Source organism: Ruditapes philippinarum, unplaced genomic scaffold (genome assembly GCF_026571515.1).
Source record: "Ruditapes philippinarum isolate M1 unplaced genomic scaffold, ASM2657151v2 ctg14738_1_1_1_1, whole genome shotgun sequence".
Taxonomy (NCBI): Eukaryota; Metazoa; Mollusca; class Bivalvia; order Venerida; family Veneridae; genus Ruditapes; species Ruditapes philippinarum.
In genome coordinates this window covers 3,898-17,188 of record NW_026861460.1, presented here as the reverse complement: position 1 = coordinate 17,188, position 13,291 = coordinate 3,898, and the positions used below count along the sequence as shown (strand labels likewise).

Genomic DNA, 13,291 nt, shown 5'->3' with positions numbered 1-13,291 from the left:
TACAAACCTTAATTTAGAATAATATGGTTTTCTTTAGGTCGTTAACTTATAATTTCACTGTGGCCGAGGGGTTTGCACGCTCGCTTATGAATCGAGTGGTCTCGAGTTCAAATCCCAGTTGAGGCAACTCATTTTTTTTAATTTTTAAGTCAAATAAACATTGAATTGGCTATCAGTGTTGCAATATTAGTCTTATAGCCAATTTACTACAGTTAAAACACTGGAAAGCATTGGTGGCACTATACAAAAACAAATTGGTTTATAATCTCACAACCTTCACCTTTCTAACATTCTGAGACCCAAACAAATTCAGCGTCTTCTGTGCTTTGATTCAAATTGTATACGCTTTTTATAGTGTAAATTAAAATACCAAATATCTCTGGATATATTAAATATTTATTCAGGTAAATTAGATTTTTGTATTTTATAAATATATCTCTAAATATACTGTAAATCATTAAACAATGTAATAGTATTAACGAAATCAATTTTGTGTTTTGTTAGCGGACTGTAACGCGCCATCACACCTACATATATACCAGCGTACATTGTTTCGTTTCTTTACATTTTTGACAGCTGTCATCTGTCAAATGATAATTCTATATGTTATGTTTGTATAATGTTATTTTCTTTATATTTTCAGATTTTTTTATTCTTTATCATATTCATTGATAAAGTAAATATAATAAACCCCATTTATAAACTTTATGAAATAGTTTTGTCATTACCCAAACCTACAAACCTTATACGGAAGCTGAGAGGCCGGTGACACCATTTCAACTTTGATTGTATTAAACAAAAGGTCTATTACATGTTTTCATTCCCATTTATTATCATCTTGCTTTCTAACATATAATAAAGATTAAAACTTAAGTTCTCACCAAATAATAACAATATAAAGTTTCCGGACATAAATTCTACTGACAGAAAGTGCCATGTTCTTTTAAATTATGCCAACTGGTCAAATTAAACGAAACGACTAGTTGAACGATTTAAACAATTACGCAAAGTACTACAAATAACAAATCTTCTACATGTAGTTAAAACAATTACATATACATTCAAGTTAGAACATAAGTTATAACACCCCAAAAATTACAAAGTACATCATTCTCTTAACATTAACTTAAAATATTTGACTTACCTAAAATGCAAAAAGATGTCCCTTTTTCCTCAATTTATTTTCAAACTATTTTTTAAACTATTTCAACCCAGAGTCATACAATCTATGGCTCTTCAGAGGAAAGGACTTTAGAACAACAACTTCCATAACAATAATAGACCAATCAATTTTACTGTACATCATGTGACCCTTAATTCCCTTAGTTAATTTTTAACCAATCAATTTTAATTTCGTCTAACAAAATTTGGAATCACTCAATGAAACATTGTTTACTTGTTAATAAAAATATTAACTGAAACCCTGTACGTTCATGACAAATCAGCTTATAGTTACTGATAGTGTTAAAATTTCTTTTGTAACATTTACTATCGAAAAGTCTGAAATAGGATTAATTATCTTGTTAAAGCGATTACCGTAGATTGGTTAACTTAGATCTTCCTTTTTGTATTTGTTCTTATGCATTCTGTTATAACACGTTACCGACATAAAAGCGTACAAGAATAAAAGTAAAATCAAAATTAGATAAAAATAAATAATAAAAAAATAAAATCAAACATTTTAATGCATAATATAATTAATACTTGCACTCCAGTTAACGCACTGTGCATGTATATATGTATACGATCTAACTCATTTTTTCAACAGAAAGGTCCTAAAACTATGATACAATTATTAACTATACTAAGTGTTAAATGTGCACTTTAGTTTACACAATAAATCATTCTGACCTTCAATGCATCCTTTTACTATGTTCATCTAATCTATTTATTTCACTAAAGCTTAGCGATATTTGACAAGGCTGATAAAACAGAGTCGGGGTCAACTGTAGAAGATACATGTTTATGTAAATAGTGAGTGAAAGGGAATATATTAGTGGGTATTGTTTAATTAGTTTATATTTTTATATTTTTTCAATGTGTCAGTACTTTACCCTTTTTACTTTTTGTGTTTTTACAAAAAAAAAAAAATAATTTCATCTACATGCTCGCTCTTGTTTAACATAAGACCTAACTATAAGTAAGTGTTTATTTGTTAGCATAAACAATCGAATGATCAAGAGCGACACCTGTACTTAAAGCTGCACGCCTCCAAATGAGCCAAAATATTTTAAGAAATTCAATCTTTAGAAAAATATTTTAAGATCTTAAGAAAAGTAAAAAGATTCAATATTAATTAATTATTGACATGTAATGTGCGATGAATGACTGATTTTGGGTTATTAATGACTATAATTCTACTGCGTTACTAACGCAGTAAGAGGTATTTATATATATGTTGACCTCTTTTTGTTAATTTACGTGGACTGTAAGTGCCGTTCGCAATGTGTAAATTACTTTCTTTTTTCACTTCACAATATTTTACTTTTAAATACATTTTCAAAAGTTTAATGAAAATAAGCATGAATCTGGAGGCATGATGCTTTAAATCTAATATTGGAAAATATTACCTCCGAAATACTTAAGCACGCAATCAAGATCTACCGGTGTACTAACATTTCAAAATGTCTCTTTAAATAAAGTGTACATTAGATAGTTGAAAGGAATCATTATATCGATTTGAAACTTGCATATTGTGACATGTTTACTTCAAAATAAGACAGTCCGCTTCCCTGACATCGAGATTACCTTCTTTAGATATACATATATAACTAACTGATCTTTATTTGCACCATGTGACGGTAGGAGTAAATATTTACGGAAACTCGTTAGGGCCATCGTGGTTATACGTTAAAATACAGAGGGCGACAATGCGATAGTGCGATGACGACAATACGATAGTGCGATGACGAAAATGCGTCTGTGCGATGGCGACAATGCGATAACGTGATAGTACGATGAAGAGAGGGCGATAGTGTTATCGCATTGTCGCCATCACATTGTCGCATTGTCGTCATTGCACTATCGTATTGTCGTCATCGCATTGTCGTACTGTCGTCATCGCATTATCGTACTGTCGCCATCGCATTGTCGCCCTATCGCCATCACGTTATCGCATTGACGACTATCGCCTTTCGGTGGGCGGTTCCTTATATTCAACTGGTCAGTAATATTGTACTATAGCCATCTCATTCCGCTGGTGGACATAGAGAGGCAAGGTGTTTCAATGTTGAAAAACACATCTATCATGCTATCGTATATCCATATTTAATCCGGAAAATACTTATTGTTTTTGTTGTATTTTTTTTAAGGGAAACATGCAAAGTACGAATTACCAACTACCTGCTGGTAGGTAGTGGGGTTAGGAATAACCAACTACCAGCTAGTAGGTAGTTGGTTATTCGAATATCCAACTACCAACTACCTACCAAATTGACGCTCCTTCAGGTTTTTATCAATATCTAAGATGGAGCCATTTTTGGTGCTTGGTGAACATTGCTCTTTTATATTTTTAAAGATAGTAAATAAATATGATTAAATAAAAACAATCCTTTAAGATATTCTAGATTCTGTGTCCACTTGTTTTATATTTAGCCAAAGTGATTTTAGCTCAACACCGAGAAACTGCTTTGTAATTTATTTTGCAATGTTAGTACAAATTGCTTGGTGATTTATGCCATATTTTCTTCTTATACTATATGGTCAGCAGATTTAAGGTATGTGCATTAGGTACACATGAATATTACAATCTGTTGACCAGATAAACATATATTGAAAATTGATGACCACTTATATTAGATATACAGAGAAAATTAAGTTTAGACGTACATTTCTTTTTTTTTTTAACACTGTTAGTATATATAATAAATTATACATCTTACAAAAAAATAAAACCACTGATGACCAATAAAAATATAATAGAATAGCAGTAATTTATATTGAACAAAGCTGACCAGTTAGATTAATTAATGAACTATATTTAGAATTATAGAGAAAACTCATAAAATAGAAATGAAATGTGTATTTTCATTTTCCGTATTTACACTGTAAAAATGTGTTCTTCACTGTAGTGAAACATATTTTCCTATTTTCACTTGTGTCTTGCCGGACTACTTTGTTTTAGATTAAGCCGATATACAAAATCTAAGGGCAAGTCTCTCAAATTGTAATGACAAAAAAAAAAGAAGAAAAAAAGTATATAATAATACCGCAACTCATGAAATATTTATTTTCATACCACCCGATAAAAATAAATCCTGTATTTATAGAAAAAAAACTTGAATATCCTCTATATGTACTACTGACCAATTAAATATTTTTTTGCATCTCATAAATGTCAACATAACATCATTTTCATCTGAAATCTTTTTTCTTTTTAAGTTTCACACAGTTTATTACATTGTCCGTGTATTTTATATAAGTATTTCCCCCTATCTTTTGATATAAAATGTTACTTTTATTAATTTATAATTTGATTTAGACGTTTTCAGTATACAAAAAAAAAGAAAAAGAAACAAACAAGAAAAAAGAAGAAAAGAAATAAAAACAAGAAGAAAAAAATCTATTGACAAAGTAAAATTATTTTCCCATATACTATACGTCATCGCATTGTCGTCACCCCACTGTCACATTGTCGTCACCGCACTGTCACATTGTCGTCACCGCACTGTCGCATTGTCGTCACCGCACTGTCACATTGTCGTCACCGCACTGTCACATTGTCGTCACGGCACTGTCACATTGTCGTCACCCCACTGTCACATTGTCGTCACCCCACTGTCACATTGTCGTCACCCCACTGTCACATTGTCGTGACCCCACTGTCACATTGTCGTCACCGCACTGTCGCATTGTCGTCACCGCACTGTCACATTGTCGTAACCCCACTGTCGCATTGTCGTCACCCCACTGTCACATTGTCGTCACCGCACTGTCACATTGTCGTCACCGCACTGTCACATTGTCGTCACCCCACTGTCACATTGTCGTCACCGCACTGTCACATTGTCGTCACCGCACTGTCACATTGTCGTCACCGCACTGTCACATTGTCGTCACCCCACTGTCACATTGTCGTGACCGCACTGTCACATTGTCGTCGCCGCACTGTCACATTGTCGTGACCGCACTGTCGCATTGTCATGACCGCACTGTCGCATTGTCGCCACCGCAATGTCGCATTGTCGTCACCCCACTGTCACATTGTCGTCACCCCACTGTCACATTGTCGTCACCGCACTGTCACATTGTCGTCACCGCACTGTCGCATTGTCGTCACGCGCACTGTCGCATTGTCGCCACCGCACTGTCGCATTGTCGTCACCGCACTGTCGCATTGTCGCTCTCTGGGTTAGAAAGTATAACCACGATTGCCCTAAAGGTATTCCGTAAACATTAGGATCCGGATTCCGGGACGCTCGATCAGGATCGTATCAAACATCATATTATAGGGTATGAATGATATGTTTCGGCGTATTTGCGGCAACAAATAGTTCGCATTCAAATGGATGCTTGTTCGCTACAGTGATATTGTACTTGCATTTTGATAAAAAAGGCAAAATATCTGATTAACAATTATATTTCATTAGTTGGCTGAAAAAATATATTTATAGATTTTATTACATTGAAATCATTCAACATCATTGATAGTACAGTGTCAATTTGTCATACATCATATCGTGAAACCTCATCTTCTTTGGTGAAAGGGAGCTAATGCCTTATTAACAATTAATATAAACATTTTTGAGTTACTTGCCGGATTGGCATCGTAACTAAATATGCACATGAATCGAAATTCAACAAGACCGAAATTGTTTAAATAATTTGTTCCAATAATTGAGGGCGAAAAGTATCAACTATGCGATAATGTTTAGACTTGGAAAAAAAATGAAATATAATGCTACCGTGTCACTTTACAGTGTCATGATTCAAGTCACGTGTCGAATATTATGTCATTTTAAACTTTAGTGATGTCATATCACAATGATGTGATGTCAACTCACGCTGTCTTTATGTCACTTTACACTATCATAGTGTTATTTTCATATGAATGTCACTGCACATTGTCTGACAAGATAAACACTTCAGGTTGTCGTAATGTCACTTCATAATGCCATAATGTCACTTCACGTTGTCGTAATGTCATTTCATAATGACATAATGTCACGTCACGTTGTCGTAATGTCGCTTCATAATGCCACAATGTCCACCAATTTGTCGTAATGTCACTTCATAAAGCCATTATGTCACGTCATGTTGTCATAATGTCACATCATAATGCCATTATGTCACGTCATGTTGTCGTAATGTGTCTTCATAATGCCATTATGTCACGTCACGTTGTCGTAATGTCACTTCATAATGCCATTATTTCACGTCATGTTGTCGTAATGTGTCTTCATAATGCCATTATGTCACGTCACGTTGTCGTAATGTCACATCATAATGCCATTATGTCACGTCATGTTGTCGTAATGTGTCTTCATAATGTCATTATGTCACGTCACGTTGTCGTAATGTCACTTCATAATGCCATTATTTCACGTCTAACTGTTATTATATCATAGTACCTAGGTCACGATAAGGAAACAGTATAAAGTTTGTTTTCTGTGTTTTTTTAATTTTCAGAAAATGTCTGAACAGCAGGATTCTAAATGGAAAGAGGAGTTTAAGAAAGATGTCGTGTATTTACACGTGATTCCTAGATCACGTGCACGTGATGTGGTTAATATATCTCCATACGCCATCAAACTTGAGCTATGGCTGAGAATAAACAATATACCATTTGAGGTAAGCATTACATGCCTTAGGTACAACATGTTATCTGTCATTCAGAGTCAACATTAATATATGCGGGATCACAGTTAATATTAAGTGCGTAGCATTAGTTAATAAATGCGTGATCACAATTGATTGAAGTTCAGACCTATGATGGTGATAGTGGTAGTGAAAGTGGTAGTGGTAGTACTACGGTAGTGGTAGTAGTAATTACAATGTTCACATGAAGTATTGCATGATCAAACTAAACTGATACTGGCGGGTCGCACTGAGAGGTCAAAGTTATTAAGTGATGGGCATCAAAGTAAATAACATTTGAAATATATATATATTTTACAATTCCTGTGCAGGCTTGCGGAAAACCTAAATTCGAACCTCAATCAACTAGAGGCGAATGTATCTTTAAAGGTCGTTTCTAAAAAATGAAATTAAGAATGGTTTCTTTTAAAAAAAGGCGTGTCTTTCAAAACCACTTATTTCGAATGCACTACAAATTACGCATGTAGACAATAAATTCTCACAAACATGTGAGTGTCTGAAATTATTTCTTGTCCAATTCAAAATGAATCATAACACATGTACTTTGGTTAAGTCTAGTAAATCGTCAGTTTTAGTAAAAATAATTTCAAACACTTACTTGGTTACTGTTTATAATTATTAGTGTTTAAAATTATTTTTTGTCCAATACGATTGCAGTATTTCAAATGAATCGTAACACATTTACTTTTGTAAATCGGCAAACTGTTAATCAGTCTAGTAAATTGACTGTTTATAAAAAATAATCTAAAACTCTAAGCTGGTTAAAATCTATTAGTACGTATTTACAAATTTAAATTGGTCGCGCGGCTTTTGTTGATAGTTGTTCCTTGTCATGAAGAGTTTTTATATTCAGGTGAGCGAATTCAAGGCCATCATTGCCCTCTTGTTTAAGGACAACTTTGCCAAAGTTAAAGATAAACTATTTTAAGAATGTCATGGATCCTCTTAAATGGACCAAAAAGCAATGCACTGTCATATAATGTATTCTGTTATTAATGATAAATCAAAAAGATAATTTAAGTCTAAAACAAACACTAAAAACAATAACCATGTTTTTATTTCTCGTTAACATACACCGCATGTAACGAATTTCAAAGACTCGTAAAAAAATTTATGTTTCCATTCCAGACGATTGATTGTCAAGCATTCTCCAAAAAAGGTCAAAGTCCTTTTATAATGTTTAATAAGGAAGAAATACCTGACAGTAACTTTATCATCGAGTTCCTCAGTGAATATTTCAGCGTAGATCGATTTCCAGGATTAAACACCACAGAGAAAGCAGTCGCACGTGCATTCATAAAAATGGTCGAGGAAAATACGTCATGGTGAGGAGTAAAACATGTTCTATATAAATCTTTATAAACCTTGGTCTATGCAAATCATAGTAAAACGTGTTCTTTATAAATCTTAGTAAAAACATATTCTATTTAAATCCAAATAAAACATGTTCTATATAAATATTAGTGCAACACGTTCCATAAAATTCTTAGTGAAACATGTTCTATAAAAATGTTAGTTAAACATGTTATTTATAAATCTGAGTAAAGCCTGTTTTGTATAATTCTTGTAAGATCATGTTCTATATAAATCTTAGTGAAACATGTTCTTTAAAAAAGTTAAACATGCCCCTCCCCGTGAAATTTGCCCTGCAGATATTTCCTCCCCTTTTCTGTCAAGGTGGACATATGCGTGTGTATTATCTAAAATCTACTGAATAAAACAGTAGTGACACATTCGAAAGAAAACGGAAAAAACTGCAAACAAAAATAATCTAATAGCAATATTCCAACCTTTATTTTCTTTAATATTCTTTAAGGGTGGTGGATGGGGGGATATCCGCCCCTTCAAAATACATGAGGGGGTGTCCGAGTTAACACATGTCCTAACATCACTAGTTAAGTATTCTTATTATAATCTGTATTACTGTATTTATTTATCATGTGTAATTTTATGTTGTTCTAAACTAGTTATGACAGGTATTGTACTGTATTCACACCGTACAATCAAATGGGCAGACAGCTGTTCCAGCGTCGACAGCTGTACCAGTATATACATGTCGGCGCGGGGAATACAATTGACATACGGTAAGTATTCATCTATTTTAACATATCCCAACTGTGTTCGAGTAAATCAATGTTATGGATTCATAGTCAACATCCAAAGGAGCATGCTAACAAATTTCTGGCCCTGTGCAAGCTTTATTTCACGTGAATTTTGACTGAAAATAACCACACTATCCGATGAGATGCGGTATTTTTAGTTTAAAGTCACAAAAACTTATATTTTCTCATGATAATAAATCCTTTTTTCATAAGATTCGTAAACGTCAACATTTCGTCATTAATTATTCCAAACCATACATTCAAATAAGCTTTTCTGTTAAAGTTATGAGGTATTTAAGTTTAAGTGTCATCAAAATTTTAGTAACGTCATCAGCTGTTCGCCTCTTTTTAATGTTAATGATAACATCGACAGCAATTCATCGGCAATAATGAATAACGCTGAAAGCCGTTCAAAGAAACAATTTTCAGCGCTTTTGTGCTACAATAACTAGGAAAGAGTAAAACATTTTTGTTCATATAAAATATTACTTTATTCATGATACTTTCTAATTATATTATTTTTATTATTATTTTCTATTATTTGTTGTATCTTAGCTGAGAGACCTTTATCTCCATTTACCGCACTGTATTTCAATATAAAAAGGTAGCAAGATCTATAAATATGTTTCTGAAATGTTAAATTCAAAGAAAGTAAAGGCAAATTTTACGCTTAATACGAATACTCTGTATTATAAATAAATCCACCAAGTATTATAAATAATGGCATATAGTAGACATGTTCCATGCAGTAAATGGCTGTGTCACCCGAGATGTCTGCCATATAAAATGATTTATTTAAAACATAAAAATTTAAATAATTTTTAAGAACCATTATTATTTCTATTGCACTATACATTAAAACAGATTTTAAGGATCAACAAGAGCTGTCAGTAGGACAGCAACGCTCGACTATTCTCAGTGCTTGATAGTAAAAAATGCCTTGATTAAAAGGTAAAATTTTCTAAGTACAGAAAAAGGCAATTTTTTCTTTAAATCCATATTACAGTTATAGGCCTTGAAGAGAGTCCTATTATGCTCTCAAAGAAGAGTATAAAATTTAAACATGTTTCAAAGCCATATGTCAATGGACTTTGAAAATATTTGAGGTATTACAAAAACTTTAACATAAATTCTAAGTCGAAAAGGGGGCATAATTCTGTCAAAATGCTTGATAGAGTTACCTCCTCCTGTCTACATGTTGGGGTCATGATAGTAAACAAGTGTCTAAAGTTTCAAAGCAATGGACCTTGAAAATATCTGAGGTATTACAAAAACTTTAACGTAAATTCTAAGTCGAAAAGGGGGCATAATTCTATCAAAATGCTTGATAGAGTTACCTCCTCCTGTCTACATGTTGGGGTCATGATGGTGAACAAGTGTGCAAAGTTTCAAAGCCATAAGATGAGTTTGAAAATATTTGAGGTATTACGAAAACTTTAACATAAGTGTTTACGCCGACGCCGACGCAGCCGCCGACGCCGACGCTCGGGCGACTACAATAGCTCTACTTATTCTTATCGAATAGTCGAGCTAAAAACAACATGTTTTTCCATGCACTTTCATATCTCGGGTTACACAGCCATTCACTGCATAGGACTTGTCCACTATATGCCTTTATTTATAATAACACTTGATGGATGCCTTCATTTATAAGACTTAATATTCGTATTAAGCGTTAAATTCGCCTTTGCCTTTTGAATTAAACATTTCATAAACCTATTACAGGAACTCCACTGAGGTTTATAAGCCTAAAAACATGAAATTTTATTTTTTCACATAGATAAACATGAGCACTTTAAACATAAATGTTAATAAAATATAACCAAGAAATATAGGAGATATACATTGAAAATCATATTCTTGTGCTAATCTCAGTCCGATTTGAGTGAAAAGCGTTTAAACACTTTTCAATTTTGGGTCTTTTTTCACTATTATAATAATTATTCTGGAAAAACGGAGCAAGCTAATGATCGGAAATTTTGCACATAAGTTATTAGTATAGATCTACATCAAATGGAGAAATAATCTCAATAAATTATTTCAAGTCCCGTCATGTCAAAAAAACTTAGTGGAGTCCCTTTAATAGATCTTGCTACCTTTTTATATTGAAATACAGTGCGGTAAATGGAGATAAAGTTCTCTCTCAGCTAAGATACAACAAATAATAGAAAAATAATAATAAAAATAATATAATTAGAAAGTATCATGAATAAAGTAATATTTTATATGAACAAAAATTTTTACTCTTTCTAGTACTGTAGCACAAAAGCGCTGAAAATTGTTTCTTTGAACGGCTTTCAGCGTTATTCATTCTTGCTGATGAATTGCTGTCGATGTTATCATTAAAAAAAGAGGCGAACAGCTGATGACGTTACTAAACTTTTGATGACACTCAAACTTAAATACCTTATAACTTTAACAGAAAAGCTTTTTTGAAGGTATGGTTTGGACTATTTAATGACGAAATGTTGACGTTTACGAATCTTATGAAAAAAGGATTTATTATCATGAGAAAATATAAGTTTTTGTGACTTTAAACTAAAAATACCGCATCTCAACGGATAGTGTGGTTATTTTCAGTCAAAATTCACGTGAAGTAAAGCTTGCACAGGGCCAGAAATTTGTTAGCATGCTCCTTTGGATGTTGACTATGAATCCATAACATTGATTTACTCGAACACAGTTGGGATATGTTAAAATAGATGAATACTTACCGTACGTCAATTGTATTCCCCGCGCCGACATGTATATACTGGTACAGCTGTCGACGCTGGAACAGCTGTCTGCCCATTTGATTGTACGGTGTTGTATTGTTTTCTCTGACTGTTTTACAGGCCAATTTTCATCTATCGTTATGTAGAGAACATAGACGAATACTCGGAATACTTCTCACCAGATCAGCCAGTAGAAGTTAGAAAACAAATTCTGGGAAAACTACAAGAATGGGTAGGTGTATGCAATAAAGCATACAATAAGAAAGAATTTATAATGTGAGGTGTAGAATAAATAATGTAAAATTAGAAACGCATGCTGTAAAATAATGCTATATGATGAAGAATAAGTGATGTATTAATATGATGTAGAATTAATGATGATGTGAAATGTTTGATTTATGGTCTAAAATGAATGACATATGATCTAAAATTAATCATGGATTATGTAAAATTAATTATGTTTGATGTAGAATGAATTGTGCATATTGTAGAAATAACTATGTGTGATGTAGCATCAATCATGCATGAAATAGAATATTGGCATTTTTTATCCTTTAAATGATATTTCTTTTTGTACCGCCTTCTGGTGAAGACGTTTTCCAACGTCCCTAGTAGCAAAGGTTCTGGTGCCAATTTTCGTCGTTTCTCATTTTCTGAATTTAACTACCCCTTTTCAGAAGAAAAAAATACATACATACACAGATAAGAAAATATGTAGTGAATATTAATTATTTTTGATTGAACAATAATTGGACAATTTTAAAAATTAACAACCTTGTTAAAATATATATAGAGGGAAATAATTGGGGGAGGGGGGGGGGGAATCCTTAATGAATAAGTTCAGGTAATGCCCAATAATAGCGTTTAATATGTGACAAGTTTTTATATATGAATTATTTTGCATTAGATATCATTCTGTAAATTGTAGGTAGGTAAACGTGCACATTGGTCACGGTATAGGGCGTCATTCTAGTGAAGAGGTTCAGAAAGTAGGCTGTGACGAACATTCAGGCCATTTCGGATTACCTCGGACAAAACAAAAGAATTTATGATGGGCGATAGCCCAACAGTGGTAACACTATTTCCTATAACGTCTATCTAAAATAAAAATAAATATTCTTTATTTTGTACTTTAAAGCACTCATTTTAAAAATGTGTTAATTTTTTTGAAAGAACTAAAATTTTTTTTTCCAAAAATTTTTTGAAAACATATAGCCCCTTCATTTAATTGCAACATTGAACTTTTTGGTTATTTATTTTAATTTACACTTTAAAAAAGGGCACCATTTTATATTGAAAATTGAACCATTTTGTATTTAATAATTTTTTTGTAAAATTTAAAAACTAAATTTAAAATGGTACATTGAAAAGCACTAACTTTTTTTCAAATATGTCCCTTTTATAAAACCCCCATTTAAATTTTGTGCCCTTTGAAGAATTTGGGTTATTTATATATTTTAACCCCTTTTTTAAAAACGGCACCTTTTTTAAATATTGTACTTTAAAGCCTAAATTTAATTCTTATTTTTTTGTAGCAGTTTATAGGCAAACCATTTTTAATTGTTTACCTTTTTTGAAAAGGCACGGGCTTTTTTTATATATTTAAAATTTATATTGCGGCCTCATTTATATGTAACATTTCCCTGATTTTATTTTAAT

The 13,291-nt window shown here is 32.5% G+C and overlaps 1 protein-coding gene across 2 annotated transcripts; it reads left to right on the top strand.

The window, feature by feature from the left end:
- The first annotated feature begins 1,853 nt into the window (after positions 1-1,853).
- Positions 1,854-12,653, top strand: LOC132715675 (failed axon connections homolog). Of its 2 annotated transcripts, none has more exons than XM_060698713.1 (5): positions 1,854-1,996; positions 6,628-6,789; positions 7,945-8,141; positions 11,753-11,868; positions 12,565-12,653. In XM_060698713.1, exons 2-5 carry the CDS (start codon positions 6,631-6,633, stop codon positions 12,603-12,605), a joined length of 513 nt encoding a protein of 170 aa, XP_060554696.1. In that variant the 5' UTR covers positions 1,854-1,996; positions 6,628-6,630; the 3' UTR covers positions 12,606-12,653. The 2 variants fall into 2 exon arrangements, with proteins under 2 accessions (XP_060554696.1, XP_060554698.1); XM_060698715.1 differs by having other exon boundaries at positions 1,857-2,000.
- The last annotated feature ends 638 nt before the right edge of the window (positions 12,654-13,291 follow it).